At 32.0% G+C, this 23,394-nt stretch overlaps 1 protein-coding gene across 1 annotated transcript in view; it reads left to right on the top strand.

Moving 5' to 3' along the window:
- Window positions 1–1,751: 1,751 nt before the first annotated feature.
- Window positions 1,752–23,394, top strand: part of LOC134727103 (receptor-type tyrosine-protein phosphatase mu-like) — a 40,235-nt gene continuing 18,592 nt past the window's right edge. Inside the window, exons 1-16 of the mRNA XM_063591491.1 lie at window positions 1,752–1,819; window positions 4,212–4,278; window positions 5,894–6,097; window positions 7,681–7,896; window positions 9,495–9,695; window positions 10,429–10,608; window positions 12,552–12,749; window positions 14,615–14,755; window positions 15,890–16,027; window positions 16,698–16,841; window positions 17,833–17,967; window positions 18,812–18,949; window positions 19,907–20,018; window positions 20,460–20,539; window positions 22,725–22,999; window positions 23,092–23,179. Coding sequence (XP_063447561.1) covers window positions 1,814–1,819; window positions 4,212–4,278; window positions 5,894–6,097; window positions 7,681–7,896; window positions 9,495–9,695; window positions 10,429–10,608; window positions 12,552–12,749; window positions 14,615–14,755; window positions 15,890–16,027; window positions 16,698–16,841; window positions 17,833–17,967; window positions 18,812–18,949; window positions 19,907–20,018; window positions 20,460–20,539; window positions 22,725–22,999; window positions 23,092–23,179 — 2,323 coding nt within the window. The 5' untranslated portion in view covers window positions 1,752–1,813. The remainder of the gene's footprint in view (window positions 1,820–4,211; window positions 4,279–5,893; window positions 6,098–7,680; window positions 7,897–9,494; window positions 9,696–10,428; window positions 10,609–12,551; window positions 12,750–14,614; window positions 14,756–15,889; window positions 16,028–16,697; window positions 16,842–17,832; window positions 17,968–18,811; window positions 18,950–19,906; window positions 20,019–20,459; window positions 20,540–22,724; window positions 23,000–23,091; window positions 23,180–23,394) is intronic.

Below are 23,394 nucleotides of genomic sequence, written 5' to 3'. Positions count from 1 at the left end.
AATTTAAACTGCAATGGGATATTTTGTTTTATAATATTCAAATACCTTTATAATTGTTTTCCTACTTATTTCTGCATTTTTGTACTTGATCAAATGTTTTTATTTGTCTGTTCGTATGAACCTCAAAACATACATCGGACCTTCTTAAAACTTACCATAATCATTTTCGTAACGACAAGGAGGAAAGGCATTACTACTATCGAACATGTCAAGGTAAACAAATTATAGCAAGCGATAGCGTTACTTTAAAAAAAATGGGCACTCGTTTTGCTATAGCAGAAATTTAAAATATCTGATGAAGGTCTGGATTTTATTAAATATGGGAAAACCATGTGTGCAAAAGATATCCGGAGTGCAATATAGATTGTCTACGTTTTTGCATGCTATATGTGATCAGTATCAGTTAACCCGAATAATCTAGTCGTTATATTTCACTCACTTTGATCGCTGCATTAACTTTGGGGGACAATGAGTGACTAGAAGGTATAGAGCCGTAATTAAGTATCAGTTGACTTTAATCTAGTCTTTCAACTATTCCATTCAAATGTTATACCCATAACTAATATTGTATCACCGTGTGGAAGAGAAAGGGGTATAATTCGCTGAAGCGGTACTTTCTAGATTGTATCAGAAACTTATCGTTGAAACACTATTTATAAAGTACTAAATATGATTTGATCAGCTGTCAAACGAATACTTCTGTCGAATGCGACTTCAACATCATTATCTCAGTCTAGTTTAAGGTAGCACAATACAAAGATTTTATAACTCCAACTCTGAAGTTTTAAAATGCTGTAACTTTCTTAATAATGATTGAAAATTTATAAAAGTGGTAGTTTTGGATAGCTAACATACTACTCTTTTAAATAAATGCAATGTTAATACTATGCAACAATTATGTAACCAATTATAATGGTAACTGTGTCTAAAATATTTTTCACCAAATTTTTACTTTCAAATGAAATTAGCTTCTGCATAGGTATCCCTAGAGGGTTGATTTTATTATATGTTGTTCCTATGGCCGTTATCTACAAAAGGGTGTCTCAGATTTTGGATAGAATGTATGGAACAAATTTTACACCTAATTAAACAATATCTTCTTTTATGTGGTTAGGATGTTTACACTAATTAGAGATTTATGAGAGAATGGAATACCATAGAGACAATCTGAGACACCCTTTTGAAGCCCATGATGTGTTGATTAAGATTTCGTTAAAATTTTCTGTATAGTTAAAGAGATGATAGAGCTAAATTCATTCAAGTGAACTTACCCAGATTTTGCCACTAATTACTTAATAATTGATTACATAATGATTGCATAATAAAAATTTGCATTCAGTTAAAAGATTAATCTATTATCTATCTATACATACCTCTTTTATTATTTTCTATGCATACATAAAAAAGTTACAGCATTTCAAAGGTTAGTGATTGGAAGTAAAAAAATCTTTGTATTGTGCTACCTTAATGAGGTACATGTGTTATCAATTTACAATTTTACACATAAGACATACATAAGGATCGTTTGTCCTGCTGAACAACAGTAAACCATTGACATCCTATTTTATGAATTATGTTAAACACTTTTCTTTACATTAAAAACCTATAATATTTAAATGACTCGTATATTTGAACCGTGTATGCCTCACTGCTTTGTATAATATATTTGTTTAAATGTCGCATCGGTATGAATTGTGTGTGCCTGACTGCTTAATATACCTATGCATTGTAATTTGAGTTTATATATATCCAGTATGACTTGTACTTCCTGGTTAACAGTGAAGACACGGTTATGATGTTCTAGTTCTATGAAATGAAGGTACGTCATTTTATTCTCTTTGAATAACAAAAAAAGTAACGTACATGTACTACGTTTAGATAACAGGACACAGACTGTACTGCATGTTCTAACCTTATACGTGTTTTCTTCATAAGTCTGATTTTACTTTTGATTTTTCTATTGGAATAAGATTGTTATATGATCATTATACATGATAAATGCAGCATAGGGTTTCTTTCGTGCCGACTAAAGTGTAGTTGATAGTTACAAAAGATAGTATACACGTATGTACTACACAACTGTTACATTATTTGAATATCTATATTCATTTTCATTAGCATTATCACTCCTTCTCGTTAAAACTGAGAATGGAAATTGGGAATGTGTCAAAGAGACAACAACCCAACCATAGAACAGACAACAGCAGAAGGTCACCAATAGGTCTTCAATGCAGCTAGAAATTCTCGCACCCGGAGGCTTCCTTCAGCTGGCCCCTAAACAAATATTTTATACTAGTTCAGTGATAATGAACGCCATACTAAACTCCAAATTAAACACAAGAAACTAAGATTTAAAAATACAAGACTAACAAAGGCCAGGGTCTCCTGACTTGGGACAGGCGTAAAAATGCGGCGGGGTTCACCATGTTTATGAGATCTCAACCCTCCCCTTATACCTCTAGCCAATGTAGAAAAGTAAACGCATAACAATACGCACATTAAAATTCAGTTCAATAATGCATAGATATTAACAGATCTAGATTACCAGCAGGTTACTGACATGCCAGCTCCAGACTTCAATTAAACTGACTGAAAAATTATGTCTTCATCATATGAATATCAGGCACAATCCCTCCCGTTAAGTTTTTAGTATCATACTATCATAACATATATGAGAAGAACATAACCCGTGTCATGTAAACAACTGGTTTTAAAATATATGTGTTTAGTTCCGATGCAAAGACCCTATAAGTGAATCAATATAAAAGCCAAAATATGCAATCGTTGAATATTTACAAACTAGTACTAGTACTTGTTTGTTTCGGAGTTAAGAATGGCATCCATTTCGCTGAACTAGTATATATCATTGTTAAGCAGCAAGCTGAAGCCCGCCTCCTGGTTTGGGATTTTCTCGCTGTGTACGTAGTTGGCCTTCATATTCATAGTTTGTCCTTCCGTCCACTCTTAATCTCGCTATTATTTTTCTCCTAAATTGGTTTAGCATCCTTAGCATGATTTATCAATATTGACCGCAATGATCTAGTTAAATTTAACGAGAGTCATTTCAATTTTCACATTTTACACAAGAGCCTATGAACTCATTAACTGTCAGTCATAGAGACCTAAGGTCTGTTGATATGTGGTCTATGGTCTATAAAAAAAAATCGTTAAGGTCAAATAAGTTTAGAACTTTGCACATTATTGCTATTACCCAAACAACATATCAGTAAACGGTAAAAAAAAATGCAAATTAGTTGGTTACGACATGACGGAATATTTGTACATTCTGGTCGACATGCTTGGTTTAGTTTTGTACGATAGAACACTCTCAAACACTGGGTCGATGCCCCTGCTGGTGAAGTTGTAATTCCTCGAGGGTATCACCAGCTTAGTAGTCAGCACTTCTGTGCTGACATGAATTAACATTGAAATGGTCATGTTTATAAATTAACTGTTTACAAAACTTTTGCATTTTTGGAAAACTAAGGCTTTTATACCTCAGAGTAAATTACCTTAGCTGAATTTGACAAAACATTTAGAAATTTTGGTCCTTAACGCTCTTCAGCATCGTACTTTTTTTTTTTTTTTTTTTGGATTCGAGCGATTCTGATGTATCTTTTGTAGACGAAACGCGCGTCTGGAACCCATTCTGTGAATATATCAGTCTGTTATCAAAACCTTTATCTTGTCAGAGGTGTTTCTCGTAACATTAGGCAGACTAAGCTGATTTTGTCTAGTCGGATTAAAATTGTGACAATGGCGACATGACAAATTCAGAAGGATATTACCAAAATCGTAACAATGTCGTGCGTCTGTACACAGTTTGGCTACTGTCTGATCTCTGTCGGACCGCATTCGTGAGAATCGGAACGCTCTTGAGCGATTTCGATCGCTTTCTATATGGACAAAGTATCAAATCGGACTAGAATCATTTCTTTTCGATAGATTAGAGTTCTGTCTCTGTGTGACACGGAAGAAAACATTTCAATGAAATAACACACTTTCTAGAGTTTAATATGTTTCCTTTTTTGTTTTGTTTGAGTTGTGCGATTTTGAAAAAGTGATGCAAGTTGTTCAGCAAAATGTTGATGAATCATGTCAAACGTTCACATAAATTAAGAATAAATAGTCATTGTAACACTCTAGATACATTTTTTATTTCAAAAAATTTTCAAAGTGATTATATAATACTGAATTAATTTTCATTTCAGATGTATTTAAAGCTTATATTTCTTTCAATTATCATTGAGACTTTCGTTGTGATAGTAGAAGCGCAAAGTAAGTAATACTATAAAAAATATATTAACCATTACATATGAAAACGTATCATCAAAGGGTATTACATGAATGTACAGTCAAACTAATAATATAATGTCTTTCTCGCTTTATCAGTTATATAATATCATCCCCTTATCACAATCTGACTAAACATCAAGTATAATGAACAACATGAACTAAACTAATGTATTACTTACTGGTATATTATTTTAAAGTCAGTGATTTCGTTACCTCAACATCCTTAAATTCTTTATTAAATTCTTCCATTATTGCATAGATACAGATGTTTTGTGCAAGTTATGTGTTTTTATAAACTGCTTAACACAAATGTATGTTGCAAGCACACAGTCTTTTGTTTTGCATATTTTTGTCATATTTTCACAACTAATTTTGTTCTATTTAAAATTATCGTCGATGAATTGATTTGACAGATCAATTGTCCAGTATACTGATTGCTATTGTTAATCCAAAAAACATAAAATGAATTAGAAGTTCAACAACTATCAGGTCTGGACAAGATCTTAGTAAACATAAATAGTATACTAGTACATGTTTTTTTTAAACAATTACTTTAAATTAGTAATGCCATTTTAATTTACGATTTACTTCATCATTTTGTTTTTGATCTAATATTGTGTAGACCTACATCTGAATGTGCAACATCCATTGTTCTAGGCTTAAATTGTCATACATTAACACGAAATGCTGACGCCAAAATTGTGAAATTTAAATCAACGTGTATGTAACTTTGTGTATATTAGATGGTACGAGTAACAGGCTTTACCATTTCAAATTGAAACACTCCACTTTATTTCCTGAGACATCAAGAAAACATGAAAGAATCATTGTATGAGACATTTTCAATTCGATGAGATCAAAAGGTTTGTTTTTAATTTTTCAATCTGAGGCTATAACAAACAAAATAGTAGAAACGGTGTATTGAAATATTAAAAGTCAAACTTAGATAGGAATCTTCACAGACAAGCCTTATAGTGCCAAAGGACTAACTTCAGTTCATTGTATAATAAAACGTACATTTGAAGGGGACTATGGATAAGACCTTCAAACATAAACTTAATCGACCGGTTAACCGATTAATCGTTCGAACGGTTATCCGAGTGAACGGTTAGGCTAAACTGTACGATTAGACAACACGAAAAGACGGGTATATAGATATCGGCGGATTTTGCAACCGTGAATGTACAAATGTGTATAACAATAATGGTTAGTTTGGTTCAAATTAACTGATAACAAAATCAATATTTATTCCAGTAAAACACTATTCAAATATCTTATTACTGCGTTGATTAAGTTACATAAATAGTATCTTTATTTACAGGCTCAATAAACAGTGTCTCCGTAAAAAAAATGTGCTATCCTGATATATATATATTCATAACTAAAGTAGTTAAGGAAATTAAAAAAAAAGAACAAAATGGTTGTAAAAAGAATGGTCGGCGACTGTCCAAATACATTGGTTTTTTTTTCTTCAAGTTGAAATATTAATGAAAAAAGAAAGGGACAACGAACACATGTAGCAGTTGACCGGTTTCATTAACCTAAACTGTCTAATGATCTGTAAATATATTTTTATGTGTACCATTTATTTTTACAGTAAATCTTGCAACACAGGGAGTGGCAATACAAAGCTCTAACTATCCAAATTATCCAGCAATCCTTGCAATAGAAGGACCTGCAAATAATAAATGGAATGCCGGATGTTCTGTTACAGCTAATGCACAAAGATACTCATGGTGGGCCCTTAATCTTCCAAGAGTTGCCCATATGACAAACATTCTGATTTACTACCGGGAAGGTTGTAAGTAATGATTGAATTATTACATTAAATAAATGCTTTATTATAATTTTATTTTGATTGGCCAACAGCAATTATCTTACTAATCATAGCATACAACACGCAGATGCAACAATGCCAAGATGTAGTAGAAAATAGATATGAAAACAGTACATACCGTGAACTATTCAATGTAGAACCGCTCCTTTCAATGAACTTTGACAAACATGGTGGCACAAGTTATCATGATAAGATCCATGACTTTGAGGCATATGCTTTCATACCAGTACACACAATTAAATATAAAAGCTTAGTTTGCGCCTGCTTTAGATTACACAGTAATCTACAGTACAGCAAAACAGGAAATAATTCTGGGTTATCCTCCTCTTGTAGGACATAGAAAGCAACCCTGTCCAAAAATCTTAAGACTCATGCAATACATGTGACCTATTGTGTCACAAATCATGCATATTCATGAGTTCATCGTTGTTTTACCGATTTGCAAATTCATCCGACTCGTGGCACTTTTCAACATGTGGAAACGTCAAGTAAATATCAATTTTTCATGAAATTCCAGACACAGGTACAGACAGCATTGGCAGTACTTATTCATCCGCCAATAGCACCACAACAGACGACATTTATTCTAGTAAAAATAGCTCCAAAGAACGCTCTACAAACTGTTCTTTCTTATCAATCAAGAGCCATACAGCTGCATGATCTCCTAAACCATCAGTGGCTAACCAAAGCCGTCAAGAACTAGACAAAGAATACATCTGTGCATGTTGACAATGAATTTACAATGCAGAATACATAAAAAAAACCCACCGCATTAAGGTCCAAGTATTGAAAAAATCAACACCCCTGTCATAACAATTGGAACGGATACATGGCTTCACTCAGACATTCAATCATCTGAATTACATTGTCTACAGAAACGATAGGAAATCATGTTCACATGGTGGAGTACTATTAGCTGTAAAGCAGAATTTACAAGCATCACACATAGATTCATGTAGTCAGTTGAACTAATCTCTGGTATTTTTTATCTATCAAAATGAAGGAAATGGTCATTGCAGCATACTATGAACCACCAAGGAAAACACCACAACATAGAAATTTCATCTTTGGAAAAAGATAGATTAAACAGCACTCCGATCTTTCACTATACGGGATTCGCAACAAAATTCAGATGCTATGAAATCAGCAATTAAGGTTATATGTTGCAAGCGTTCAAGGAAGGACTAACATCTCTTATTGACACTCATATTTTATCTAAGACGTCATTATCGAAACAACCCGTGGATTAACACTCAGACTCGACGCTTGAGTAGATGCATTTAAATATATTCATTAATTTATATCATCTACATAAATGAGATTTCTGCACATTAGTGACCAAAAGAAATGTAAACGTCATTCATCAATACATTATACATGTAGGAGCAAAAAGAACAACTTCTCACTTTATTAATAAAAGTGTCTTTGGTTTTCTTCATCCAAGATTTATGGTGACAACCAAAATGTAATATCGAAATTTTATAGACTGTTTAATTTCATTTTTTGATATTATTCTTAAGTTGTTATCATGTGATTCTCAATTACAGTTGCTCATCGTATGGATCAGTTTCGTTTGTATCTAGAGAATGGAACTGTAGACCAAATTAGCGCAAGCGGTCTGTGCTATTCAGACATAGAAATAGCTGGTCAACCTGACCTTACTCAAAACATAACTTGTAATATGCTGGCCAAAAATATGTATTTCGTCAACAGTAGAAGTAATGAAGATTGTTTTGTGGAATTGTGTTACGTTGCAATCTATGGTAAAATATTCAAACGTATACAAATATATGAGTCGATTGTTGTTTAATGAAATGACTTGACAGGCGAATTCTGAAACGTTTGTGTTTAAAATCAAATTTTAGGGACATTTTCCTAATAGACAAATCATGTTTCGCGGCTGGTGTAGGATTGTTAATAAAGGATTAATAAAAGAAAAACATATATTTCATTGTTAAAAATTGAATTGCAAAAAAAGTCCTAGATTTCAAGTTTGATTAAAATCAAATATGACTCTTCGAAATTTGATACGTTGCAACTATAGCTACCACTATTTTTCAGTTACGTTATCGCATTAGCACTGCGATGAGGAGCTCGGTATACTCAATGCTTATGTGGCAATGTGTTTTCGTTTATTGAAATTGGATTTCTTTGTTGTATACGCAATATAAAATGTACAATATATCAATTCATTGAGCAAAACACACAGCATATAATAAGGTTTCATTTACATAGAAATAAGTGTCAGTCATCCTATTATTACACAATTTAAAAAAGTTTATTCAATTTAGAACTGTTGTATTTATGACTGAAATCGTTATCAATGTATATTAAGTTCATTTTACGAATATTCCACGTCGCATGTACGGATCGAATTGTCCTTGATAAATATATATTATATTTAGCAAAGAGTATTTCGTGAACATAAATCATTTCCCAGAATAATCGTTTAAAATAAGTCTGAAATAAAACAAACCCTGAGGATAATACTATATATTAAACAAAAGTTTATACCAGACTGATCAGTTGCTGTATGATGCGGGGATAAAAAACGAAAAGGGTCGAGATTTTGCCATTTGATTTGGGACTTTCAGTTTTGAATTTTACTCGATCTTCGTTTTTTTGGGGTAATTTTTACTTTTGACTGTACATATACATATCCGTTGAAACTTGGGTTAAACAAATAGTGTTATTAGATATGAAAAGATATGATATAAGTGCCAATCAGGAAATTTTTCACAAATGTTTGATATGAACTACATGTTAACACGTCGAAGGGTGGTGATATAAGAAATTGACCACAACACAACACACTTACACGCAAACCCGCAAGAATATGACCAATAAAAGAGAGACGAAAGATCCCAGAGGGAGAGTCAAACTCATAAATCGAAAAGAAAAAGAAAAAAAACAAACAGACAAACAAACGTAAATATGACACAACATAGAAAACTAAAGAATAAGCAAGACGATCCCCACCAACAACTTGGGGTGATCACAGGTGCTCCAGAAAGGTAAGCAGATCCTGCTCCCTGTAAAAGGGTAGTGAAAATGAACTCAACCATCAGTGGAACGCCTCATAAGTGACTCCTCGTATATAGCGTAATATTGTGAAAAATGTTAAAAAAAACCTACAAGTAAACATGTAATGTACTTTCTACCATACTAAAGATCAAGACAAGTGTATTTTCAAACAAAACAGATAGATACAAAAAGGAATAAATATAATAATGAATATCAGGGTATAAAGAAATCGTTATAAATCCAGTAAAAACCGGGAGTGATTTGATTTCAAAATTGATGTTATACTTGTTTTGCTTGTGAACAGATATTTTACACATGATACCTTGTATACTTGTAGGATGTTGGAAAGGTTTATGGGGACAACACTGTACAGTTCCATGTCCACCGACATGTATTGGCAAACATTGTTATCCTGCAAATGGGAGCTGTGTTTGGGGATGTGACCATACGAAATGTATGAATAAGAATTGTAATAAAGCTACAGGTGTTTGCCTTGGAGGGTGTGTATTTGGTCAAGCCGGCCAATACTGTAATAAATGTAGGTATAGTAACATAGTCAATTTACTCCGAGGTTCAATATTTTTGGTGTACATTTTACATGCTACAAAAAAACACATATCTATAACTCTTTAGGAAAAGTTGCAAATATTCTATCAAATAAAGTAAAATGTAATCATCTAGTTTGAATCCAACAAAAAAACACTTTTGTATTTCGTGTGCATTTGCATACTTTCCTGTTTAGATATGATATAGCATTTTAAAATTATATACATGTGTATGTATATTTCTTTTACCAATCTATAGATAATAGGTCTTCAGAATTAGATTTGTTTGAAATCATAGTTGCAATACATTTTCTGTCCTTTTGAAATAGAGAGCACTATGCACACATTGAATACCATCAACATGATACTAATACGATATTCGAGTGTTTAGCTAGATTTCCTGCATTTATCTTTGATATAAGGTTGTCATTTACAAACTAGTTTTCTAACCTAATCATCTTAACAGTTAAGTTAAAGCATCCCCATAACGTTTTACGGAGGCTATTAATACGAATCTATTAATGATAAACAACCACATGGACCATATCATCCAATTTATATAACAAAAAAAAAAGATAATGATAACGGGGAATGAACAGAGATAACAACTCAACTAAGAGCACAGTCCAATTCTTTCTTGGATTTTTTATAACTGTGACGAATCATTTTTAAAAATTGTTCATGTTCATTTGTACTACCAATTTATAACAGTTGCTTAATTCACAGATAATGTGGGTTACAATCAAACAGCGAAGATAATGCCTGTTGGCCAAAATAATGCAAGGCTTTCAGTCGATGGACTCGTATCAACGTGCATTAGTTTTTCCTCTCCTGGAACCAATTACTATTTGCAGGTTGAATTTGGATCTTTAGGTGTTATAACTACATTACATTTTGTTTTTGGAGGTGAGCAGATCGCAATTGATATTGCATGTTTATTAACTGTCTACAGCTTCTTATACATAAATAGTCGACACAGTAGATATGCATTAACGGCAATATGTGTATGCATCAACATATAAACAGAACAAGTGGTTTGATTGCTACTGAGACAACTCTTCACAAGAACCGTACAACACTGAAATTAACAATAATAGTTCACCGTACGATCTTCAACAATGAGCAAAGCCCACACCACACAGTAAGCTATAAACGGTCCCGAAATGACCATGTAAAACAATTCAAACATTCAATGTTCACCTCGACTGTATTCGCACAACAAATGTAACCAAAAAGGACACATGAATGGAAAAATATAATATCCGCAATGGACAGTGTCATGGTTTCAATCGAATCTATAAAAATGTGTATATAAAATAAAAGCAACAATTATATAATTATCAATACCACACCATAATCAAAATAACAAGAATAATATCATACCAATTGTATTAGACAATCATTCTGATCAAGGTTCCCCATAGGAAAAGGAAAATTCAGCGTTTTTTTTTAAATTAGTTTATTTTTCGACCTGAAAAATCCTATTTTTATTCTTGATCTGAAGAATAGCAAACTGTGCATACAATAAACACTAGTGCAGTATAATTATTTATCTAACGATCTTATTCCTTTAAAGTTATAATAAAAAAGGCATATGTTTTTATGACCTATCTACGATAGTAGAGGGGCATTAGGTTTTCTGGTCTGTGCTTCCGTTCGTCCGTCTGTGCGTCCGTTCGTCCTGCTTCAGGTTAAAGTTTTTGGTCAAGGTAGTTTTTGATGAAGCTGAAGTCCAATTAACTTAAAACGTATTACACATGTTCCCCATGATATGATATTTCTAATTTCAATGCCATATTTAAGTTTTGACCCCAATTTCATGGTCCACTGAACATTAAAAATGATAATGCGAAGTTCAGGTTAAAGTTTTTAGTCAAGGTAGTTTTGAATGAAGTTAAAGTCACATCAACTTGAAACTAAGTACACATGTTCCCTATGATATGATCTTTCTAATTTTAATTTCATATTTAAGGGGTTTTTTTATGGTCCACTGAACATGGAAAATTATAGTGGAAGTGGGGCATCCGTGTACTATGGACACATTCTCGTTTTTTCTATAACTTAATGGATAGCTTTCATTATAAAACTTAATATGTACATATACTTTTTTCTGAAGAAAATTCTTTAATTTGTTCATATTTAGAAGAAGTTTATCTAATTTTAATTCATCCTTCCAGGAATTCCCCCACATATGTTCCGTATGCAAAGATAGTATGTCCTTAGATAAACTATTATCTGATTGTGCTTGTTAAACACGTGCTCAATATCCATACTTGTTTGTTAATTGTTGAAAAACACGTGACAATCGTTAAACTCCGGCTACAAAACACGTACTTTAATTACCTGGCATATTTTCAAAACAACACTGACGTATTGAAAAAAAATTTACGATTATACGAAATTTATGCGAAAAAATTATAAAATCGTGCACAGAAGACTAAGTTTATGATGTTTGTATGCATTGGTTTAAGAATTAGAATAATATTATTTTTCAACGGTCACTCGTTTATTATGACTTTAAGAAAATTGCTTTCGCTGTGATAAACATTTATGAGATGGAATATGATTATGAATTATTTTTCTATTAAACCCCAAAAAGAACACAAGGTCACCGCATGAACTTTATCAGTGATCGTAATTCATATTGCATTCTAATATAAGCTATAATAGGCCCCAAGTTCCTGAAATTAGCCAGTGATATATGTAACAGACCATCAACATAAAAATTGTAAAGGGCTAAACCCAGCAGATTGAAAAGATCGAAATTTAATACAAAAAAAGAGCAAAGTTAACATAATTGAAAATAATCTTTTGTTTACACTTTTATATCATCTGCTTTTTGTCTAAAGATAACACAACTGCTGATGATGGCCATGCAGTCTACTGCTCTAATACGACTGACAAGTGGATTGATGGTATTTTATTGTACAAGGGTCCACGTTTGAACACAGATATAACCATCTTTGCTGTTTGCAAATATTTGACATATGTTCCACCAATGTTAAGGGGAAATTCTGTTGTAGAATTGTGTGAAATTGAAATCGGCGGTAAGTATCTGCACACGATACAATATATCTATTTGTGTTAAATTGCTATATCTCTTAAGCTGTTTTTCCCATTAGAATGGAAAAACTAATTGTATATATTTTAACTTAAAAACTGGTGTCAATAATTCTAAAAGGAACATTTTCAAAAAGATGTTTTTAGTATCTTTGCTTTTTTTGTCTAAATTTGGATTTTCGTCATTTTTCAAAGTCAAAGTGAGTAAAACAACTAAGATCAAGACGTGAGTTTTAAAATCAATGTTAAGTTATAGAAATAGCTATAGTATCTAATTTTGCGCACTCAAACAAAAATGCATTGTTTATAACAGTTTAAGGAATTGTGCCTTAAAACTATTTGCTTGAATGCAAATGTTATATCGGGTTTTATGTCATGCTTAAGTTTTAAAGTTTGTATATATCCATTGGACAGTTTTTTGATAGCAAAGGTATATGTTGTATTTAGTTGCTTCTTTTTCACCAAAACGCGAAAGGGTTTTAAATATGATGCAGAATGTTGAGCGAAATCAACTGGTCGTTTTTAAAATGAAAATCGATCGGCATTATACTTACCCTAAGATCATACACTAGTAAAGAACATGGTGTTTATAAAAAGAAGATATGGACTATACGTAAATGAGACATCTCTCCACATAAAGACTAAATGACTATTACGTTTATATCTGGATGTATTCGTACGGCCTGTCACATCTAGCAAAATCAATACTGTTTAGTCAGTTATAAAAGGCCAAGAAATAAAGGACACATTCAAACAACATAACTAGCAGCACATATGTCATGTATGTATATAATGAAGAGATACCTAACATATATCATCATAATTTTGTACGACAGTCTCATCGAAAGATATAGAGAAAAACTGTATAAATTACGAGCTATATCATACACATGTAGCTTGACATAATGTATGTACAGGTTTATAGATTCAGACTGAAAGCAAATCGCAAACACAAGTCCCATATAAATGTGTTTTATGGTAAAACAATATGAGAATACATCTCTAGCACAGAAAAGTTTATACTGCATCAAACAGCCCTAAAGAAAAACTCTGATATTACAAAAACAAATGTATTGATTTATTCTGGCCTTTCTACGCTTATAGAAATAAATCACAAACATTGTGATACACTGCACATGTGTCCTAATTAGACAATACTGACTAAAAAACACATTTTTAAATAACAACACCTAAAGCATGTATAGTTTTTCCCATTATCTCTCATATAGGAATAGTCAGAATAGTAAAATACAAAATGTGGAATAGCCAGAAGACACCACATTAATTACGTTTTTACCCGGTAACACAAACATCAGCACGCCTACTGTAAAAGTTTATGAAAATACTTGAGCCGTATATACGATATGGGTTTTTCTAATTGTAGAAGGCCATACAGTTTCATTAATTGTTTTATCCACATCTTTCGTACTTGTCTCATGACAATCATCTCACAACTCCTTAGTTTTATATCATCGTTAGGTGTTCACCAGAACATTTTGGAACAGCCATGAATATGATAATGAAATAGAGAAATTCTTCTATCTGTGTGACCATAAATTGCCGGGTCATATAAGACTAACATGCCTTGTAGGATTTTTTTCAAAGCAGTGATAAATAAATTTCAATGAGAGATTATCAGAGACCTGTATATATCAATAAAATGAGAGAGAAAAATATATTTCCTTTTATCAGATACGATTTTCAAGCGTCTGCACTACTCATAAATACAATATACTATATTACATTTTAGAGTAGTGCAGATGCTTGAAAATCTTATTTGATTAGATACAATTATGGTTAGTTGCTGACAAGCAATTGATAATTCAATGTGTTTACATTTTGTATTGCCAAGGTTGTCAATATGGAAGATACGGGGAAAACTGTGAACATGTCTGTCCAGAAAACTGTTTTGGAGAAGGACCGTGTGATTTAGTCAGTGGAAATTGTTCATCGGGATGTTTAGATGGTTGGGTTGGCGCGAAATGTGACCAAGGTATTACATATATTTGTAATCTAGATATTTTGTTTGGAATAACTGTGTACATTCATATTACAAATGTTTTAAATTATACTATACTAAAAAAAAAAATTAAAAAAATTAAACTAAATTATGTTTAAATCTATTTTTTTGATATTATAAGTTTGGTCTGTGTGCCATTCTGTGTTTCTTTCTAACATATTTTGAATTGTTTTCGTAGAGATTTATATTATAATACAATGTTGACAGCTGTGCCAATATTTTTGACATTTTACTTATTATATCTGTTTGTTTTGCCCACGTGATTGTCAATTTAATCGAATTTGATCCGACTGTCATACATACAAGAGCTAGCTATAAAATCGAAATACATGTACCAATTAAGTCAGGAATGTGACACTTGTTTGGGATATTGGTTTTACAGTTTGTTTTTCTCGGATTTCAGTATTTTTGTTAATTTCCATTTGTTACGTTTCAAATGGTGTTACTAGTAGTGTATCGATGTGTGGGACCATGACACGTGTTTTCTGAATAGCATTCATCAGATGTAAACAATATCGTGTACTGCTGTCATTTGTAAAGATTATGTTCTAGGCTAATCGAGGCTCTGGTGCTAAATATATAAAAGCAAAAGTAGCAGCCCAGTTGTCGTTTGGAAGAATTTTGTACAGTCATATTACAAATGTTTTGATTGGTACTATTCTAATATTGTACGTTTGGTCTATATGTCATGCTGTTCTTCTTCGCAACACATTTATTTGTGTTTGTAGTGATTAAGATTATACCACGTCGTTAACATATTTTTGTATTAACATTTTTACCTATTATGTTTGTGTGTTTAGTTCACATGGTTGTCAATATAATAGAATTAATTTGTTTCAATGCCTTTACTTTTTTACAGAATCTTTTCGAATATATTTTGCCTGCAATTGAAAGGCTTGAAAACTGATTTTATATTTCAGATGTGATACATAAAATATTATTGATGTTTGAAAATATTTAACAATCTCCAAGCCTCCCCTGACATTGCGCGATACTAATAGACATACAGGGACACCTAAATAATTAAAGAAGTTCCGTAGACCATATGCATGGTTGTTTATTGAATTGATGCATTTTATATTTTTGCCGTTTACTATCATTTCAAAGCCTGTATTGCTGGTACCTTTGGAAACCAGTGTCTTCGTTACTGTTCACAGAACTGTTTATCACCGCCTTGTAATCATGTGACAGGAGAATGTGAAGGAGTATGCAATAGAGGATGGGAAAGACTCAATTGCACTGACAGTAGGTTGAAATAAACACACATCTTTGTTAGAGAACTTTGTGAACAGAGTTAGGTAAATAAATGCTTTAAACTGAGGATATGCTGAATTCTACCAGAAGATTAAAAGAAATTTTATAATAAAAAATTGTTTAAATGGCGATTAAAAAAACTACGAACACAAGTTAAAAACATACATTTTTATGTTAGATATATCATGATTTTGAACAAAATGTTTGTTTAAAGAAATACGGCGAGACAGGCGAATATATATCAAATACTACAACGTATAATTTAAAAAGAAATATTAAAAACACTACTTAGAAAACCACATTCACAGAAACGCTGACCCAACTAAAAAACCTCGGGAGTGATCTCAGGTACACTGGAAGTGTAAACAGACCCTGATCCACATGTGGCATTATCATTCGTGTTGTATATTTTTACACATGTAAGTACAACTAGATGAAATGTCTAATTTGGTTGGTCACATTCTATTGTAGACAAGTAAATACTTTGTAAATAAATATACTATAACTATTGATTTTTTCTGTTTACCTAAACATCAGCAAATTTGTTGGTAACTTTAATAAAATACATTGAATAACTGCATTTTGTTTAAATATTTATTGTGTTAGTCATACAAAATGATTAAAATTGGGTGTAAACACAAAAAAAAACACATTATTACAGAATGTAGTCCCGGAACATTTGGTTGGAATTGTTCCGAGAAATGTAACGGCTGTATAGAAGATTCGTGCGATCATATTTCTGGTGTTTGCACAAACTTAAGTGGATGTAAACCAGGATATGAGTATGGACGATACTGTAATAAGAGTAAGTATCTATTTCATGCCAATACATTTCCAACAAATTAGATACAATTGTTCATTATAAAAAAGGTTATATCATATATTGGCTGTCAGTTATTAATAAAATTACCCAATATTTTTTTTTTTAATTCGTATAACGTTGACATACAAAGTTTCAAATTAATTCATATAAAATTTCGATTTATTCAGCTTTGAACTGCAGGTTCAAACTGAACAATTTCAGATGGGTATATATGCAATGCATTTACATATTACTATGTTTTTCCTTTGAATTGTGGGTGGCAATTTTGGTTATGAGACTTCGATTGATTTTGTCCTTCATTCAACGATTGTAGTTTTGTGGAGACCATAATTAAAAATGCGTATGTATACCTCTGATCCGAGATGTTATATTGGTGAAATGTTGTATCAAACGTACACATCCAACTTCTCCTTTTATTAATACTATATTCATCTGTTTAGATGCCGAACCGGAATTCATGTTTTACTTGTCGTTGTTTTAATACCCATGCGATTTATCAAAGTTTTCGAATTTTTTTGGTCGCAAGAGACATGAATATAAAATGAGTAAAAACAACAAGTTACATGTACGATAAAGTATATTTCTTTTTTAATTATCATTTACTTTACAGACATAATAATAACTTGATACTTTTGTATTTAACTGTTTCAGAAAAAATGGTTTGTTTGTAAACCTTAGACATGTTACAATCTCCCATTGATTTTACAGAGTAACATGTCAAATACAAATCATCACATACGAGTTAGAAATTATATTTTACATGTAACAGTGCGCTTTAACATTATAATGTTCCTATAAAAATAGGAAGTATTAAGCTCAAGGATGTAATATAAATACCAGTAGAATAAAGTGAGACCTCATGTCTATTGTTTAAATTATAATTTGTTTTGGTTAAACATCTGAAAAACTGTACTTCCTATGTTTTACTTTTCACCAATCGTATAGTGATAATCATTAAGACTATCCTTTACAGCATGTTCAGCTTGGTATTTTGGTACAAACTGTACAAATTATTGTAACTGCCTTGATGGTCCATGCGATACATTTTCTGGTCAATGTTCAACTGTTGGCTGCAAAAGAGGATGGGGTGGTGTAGCATGTGATCAGGGTAAAAAGTTTTTATATTAATTTAAAATGCACAAATTGTGGAAAGATTACCAATGAGACAAATATCAAAATCTCAAATGACATTGTTAGTAGTTAAATTATAATGAACCAAAATCTGTCTTTAAAATATAAGACAACAAACACGAAAACACCAAAAACAAACACACCACTGAGGATAAACACACGTGCTCCGGTTGTTACTGTAATCAGTTCATGTTGATTTCATGTTCATGCATTAATGTTTTTTTTGAATAACCATGTTTTCTAATTGATAATTTGTCAAAAATTGAGTGCTGGAGTTATTTACGATTTTGCTTTTTATTTTCTATGATTTGAGGTATGCATTGAATTATCCATATGTATCTGTGAACTGTGGTTTGCTTCAAAGCGTGACTTGCATAATATGAAATGTGTCATAGTACGTACATGTAAAAACATAATTAAAGTTGACAGTCCATGAAATGAAAATAAAGAGGAAGGAAAATATCACATTAAGATGGTGATACCATCTAGGAGTGATTATGTTTCTATTAGATTGCCAGATTGTCTCATAGACATGCAGTCTATTGTAACAAAAGACCAACAAGGGACGCTAGAGTCCAAAAGTTGGACCTGCATGGTTTTGTTTTATTATAAAGGTGCTTTTAAAAATTAAAGTTGGGTTTATTTTGCTGTGAAGGCTGCATACAAACACATCTACATTCACGACTTAAATATAGAAAATACAATAGTAGTGTCTTATCATCATGTTCGACACTGCAACACAATTATGTGACTATCTACACAACATATCTTATGTATCACCAACAAATGTATGAATATTAAAGGAGATAACAATGTTTCAGAATGCACGTATGGATATTTTGGATTCAACTGTAATGGATTTTGTGCAAATTGTTTGAACGAGTCATGTAGTGTATTCGACGGCAATTGTACTGATGGTTGTTTTTCAGGATATAGTGGCGATATGTGTGACATAAAAGGTACATTTTTTTAACAGTAAAATCTTGCCGAAATTTTTTTTTATTCTAATTGCATATCAAAAGCATGGATTTTTTCTATCATAAATTAAAAAACATAAACAGTATCAATTTTTCAGCACCAGATGCGCATTTCAATAACTAATGTTTTGTTAGTAATTCTCGAGTCCAAAACATTTGAAAATCCAATACTTATTTCACGGATGAAAAGCTATAAACCAAAAAAGACAAACAAGTATGGCAACAGCCGAGAAAGGAGTCAGAGCTGTGCATGTGAGAAATACATTACTTCATTTCAAAATTTTATAAAGATTTTGTAACAAAAAAAACCTAACGAATCTTCATGCTAGTACATATACAATTACCAGCTACTGGGTTGGTGCTTTAAAAGAGTGATAAGGATTATAATATATTAAAGTTGGTGTGGTTGTATCTTATATATGTAGTTCAAAAATGATTCACAAGTAATGCTAAAAATCAAAAAGTTATTTTAAGAAAATATTTTGACTGCATTTAAAGTTAAAGGAAGATATTTTGATACGAAAAATAGGTTTACTTTTATTAGTTAAGTCTTTTATGTCCTATGTGAGTTTTGAAATCATAACATATCCGCTTTAGTCCAGACCAACATACCTAATTATAAGGATGATTCATATCAGCCAGTCATGCTTACATCATTGCCGTTTAGTCTGAAGTGGACAATATTACCACAGTATCTTACTTTTGAATAAGATCATTATATTTATTACGTTGGAAATGCAATATCTTTTTTCGATATCTGTTGTTACACATGTCATATAAAATTGATTTCTGATATGAAAATGAAATAAATAGCTGTCCGATTGTTCAACTTCTTGTATGTTTATTGATACAATGCACAAGATCTTTAAAACATATCTCATATTTTATGACTACGATGCAAATGCTGATACAGATATTTCAAAAATGAATCTTCTTCAGAACTAACAAAGAAACATATTTCTCAATCCGGTCCTGGTCCAGCAATAGGAGGAGTCATAGGTGCCATCTTACTTGTGATCATAATAGTAATACTTGCTGTTATTATCTATAGGTAAGCTATATTTACCGATTCAAAAGTATAAACTGTCTCTTTACATATACGTTTTTTTTCAACCAAAGAGCTATATATAGCCAGCCTTAAACGATTCAATGATTTAGAGCTGCTTTGTCCTATAAGGCATATAAGTTCATCCTCAAATCAAAAATCAAGAGGTCACTAATTTAAAACCAGATAATGAATTTAAAAAAACAGAGATTTTCTACTCATACACGATCTTATTGTATAAAATTAGTCAGCTGACACCTACATGTAGTCTAAAGGACATTCACTGATTGACCCATTGAAATATGGCATATTTTGATCTTGGCTGATTGTTCAAAAGGCTAATTTATCAATGGAATGTACATGAACAGATGTTGTGTTTTACTTAACAAAATTATGTCTAGTGTATACTAAATTATCATTCAATATGTTCAATGTAATGATTTGTAGACGACGATCAGCTTCCAGACCTAACAAATATGTAAGTGACAGCAAACATTTAAGTGGAACGGCAGAAAACACTTATAAGAGTGAGTAGAACTGCACAGTTATATGTTTGTTTTCTCAAATACATGTTACAATTATAAATCTTGTATACTACATAACATTTTATGATATAAAAAATGTATTCTTTTCTATCAAATATATCAGCTGCAGCTTAGTTTTTAAGTTGTTTTGTAGATAGTGGAATGAACAAATAATATGTTGTTTAATACACAACTTCCACTTGTATTTTTGTCCATCTGATGAGTTAAGCCTTTTTCAACTGATTTTTTTAGTTCGTTCTTATGTTATACTGTTATACTATTGTCCCAGTTTTGGGGAGAGTTGGGATACCGCTAACATGTTAAACCTCGCCACATTATTTATGTATATGCCTGTCCCAAGTCAGAAGCCTGTAATTCAGTGGTTGTCGTTTGTTTATGTGTTACATATTTGTTTTTCGTTCACTTTTTTTTAATATAAATTAGGACGTTAAATGTTTCGTTTGAATTGTTGTACTTTGTCATATCGGGGCTTTTTATAGCTGTCTATGCGGTATGGGCTTTGCTCATTGTTGAAGGCCGTACGGTGATCTCTAGTTGTTAATGTATGTGTCCTTTTGGTCTCTTGTAGACAGCTGTCTCTTTGACAAGCATACCACTTCTTTTTTTATATTAAAATATCCTAATAATGTATTCCTTTTGCATTAAGAGGAGTTAGTCAAGAAAAAGAAAACAATACATTACAAGTTGATGCCTTTACAACGCATCTCTGTATTTACCTTTATAAGAACATCAATTGAAAGCAAATGATATATAATAACGAAAACAGTTAAAGAGATATATATATAATAACGAAAACAGTTAAAGAGATATATAATAACGAAAACATTTAAGAGATATATAATAACAGGAAGGACATAACAAAAAATGTGCTTTATTCCTGACTTGGTACATTCATTTTCTAATGTAGGAGATGATGGATTAAGCCCGGTTTAATAGCTACCTAACCTCTCACTTGTATGACGTTTCGTCCCCGAGGGTATCACCAGCCCAGTAGTCAACACTACGGTGTTGACATGAATATCAATAATGGGGCCATTTTAATAAATTTCCTGTTACAAAATTTTTTCGAAAAACTAAGGATTTTCTTATCCCAGGCATAGATTACCTTAGCCGTATTTGGCACAACTTTTTGGAATTTTGGATCGTCAATGCTCTTCAACTTTGTACTTGTTTGGCTTTATAAAAATTTTGATATGAGCGTCACGGATGAGTCTTGTGTAGACGATTCAATAGTTGCTTTTAGTTCGTTAGAATGAAAGGTATCGTAGACATTTGTTACTAGGTTTTCCCTAATGAAAAGTTTGGCGGACGGCTAGCTGCTTATTAGGGCTGTACCCCTATTTTTGACATTTTTACTCTTTGAGTATGTTTGTTTTGTTCATACATCGTTGACAATGTAATGGAATTTGATGCGACTGTCATACAAGTGAGAGGTTTAGCTAGCTATAAAACCAGGTTCAATCCACCATTTTCTACATTAGAAAATGCCTGTACCAAGTCAGGAATATGACAGTTGTTATCCATTCGTTTGATGTGTTTGGACTTTTGATTTTGCCTTTTGATTTTGGATTTTCCTTTTGAATTTTCCTCGGAGTTCGGTATTTTTGTGTTTTTACTTTTTACAGATTTACTCGCAATATCTTAAGAACCGTTCATACAATGCTTTTCAAGTGTTCATAATTTGTTTTGTGACTGGAGATTTTTGGAAGTATTTTCCGTTTAATAACTTATGTTGCAGTTAATTGTTTTGGTGGTTTCATTATATTCCTTCATAGTTGATGTACTTCACACGGTTTATAATTTGTACGCCGGGTTAGTTTTCGTTTAATTGATTTACGGCTATTTAACAGCAATACTACTGTTGCGTAATAATTTCCTGACTTTGGACAGGGATTTCCTTATGTAGAATAAGATTGATTAAACCTAGTTTTATAGCGAGCTGAAGGAGATAAGGATTGATCTTGATAATTTTTGTGCTAACCATTAAGGACATACACGTATGAGCTTGGAGTCTCAAAATTCACAAGTCGAAATGCGCTACACACTAGACTAAAAAAAAATCGTACTAATCGCCCTCTTAAGTTATGTAAAAAATATATTCAAAATACAAACATCAAAATTCGCTTTCCGACCCTTATTAATTTTATGTAACTGATATCAATTTTAGATCACGATCCGTCATCAAAACCGATGAACGTATTTGTCAATGAAGGTTGTGACGCATATCTTGAGGATGTAAGTGTGTCATTACCTCAAACACATTCCAGTAAAACAAGTGGTTGTGATGGAAGCGAAGAATTACCTCAGGAATTCGACGAGGAATGCGAAGGAAATGTATATGGTAATGTACAAACAGAAGCTGACTACAAAATAGCCATAGCAGACCTGAGAAAAGTAATTTACGAAAAACAGAAAGACGAAGGATTCAAAAAGGAATACGATGTGAGTCTTTTTTTTATGAATCATTATTTGTTCGTATACAGCCTAATGCTTATAAAGATACAGTTTAATCGGTCACATCATCCTTTTTATAGATTTTACCAAGAGGACTTGTTCATCCACATATGGAAGGTTCCAAAGAACAAAACAAATTAAAGAACCGTTTTCTTGCAACATGGCCATGTATGTAATTGTAACATAGTATTTAATTATATTACACAATTCACTTAAATACACAGAACAACTTTGCTACATAGATTAATTTTAAAGGTCGAAACTTTCAAAAAAATTATCATAGATAACAGGATGGAAATGTTGTATTTGCGCTATACGCGCGTTTCGCCTATATACAGATTCATCAGTGACGCTCGAATAACAGAACAGTTAAAAAGGTCGAG

This window comes from Mytilus trossulus, chromosome 1 (genome assembly GCF_036588685.1).
Source record: "Mytilus trossulus isolate FHL-02 chromosome 1, PNRI_Mtr1.1.1.hap1, whole genome shotgun sequence".
Classification (NCBI taxonomy): Eukaryota; Metazoa; Mollusca; class Bivalvia; order Mytilida; family Mytilidae; genus Mytilus; species Mytilus trossulus.
Note: the sequence above shows the minus strand (reverse complement) of the source record. Positions and strands in the feature narration are given on the sequence as shown.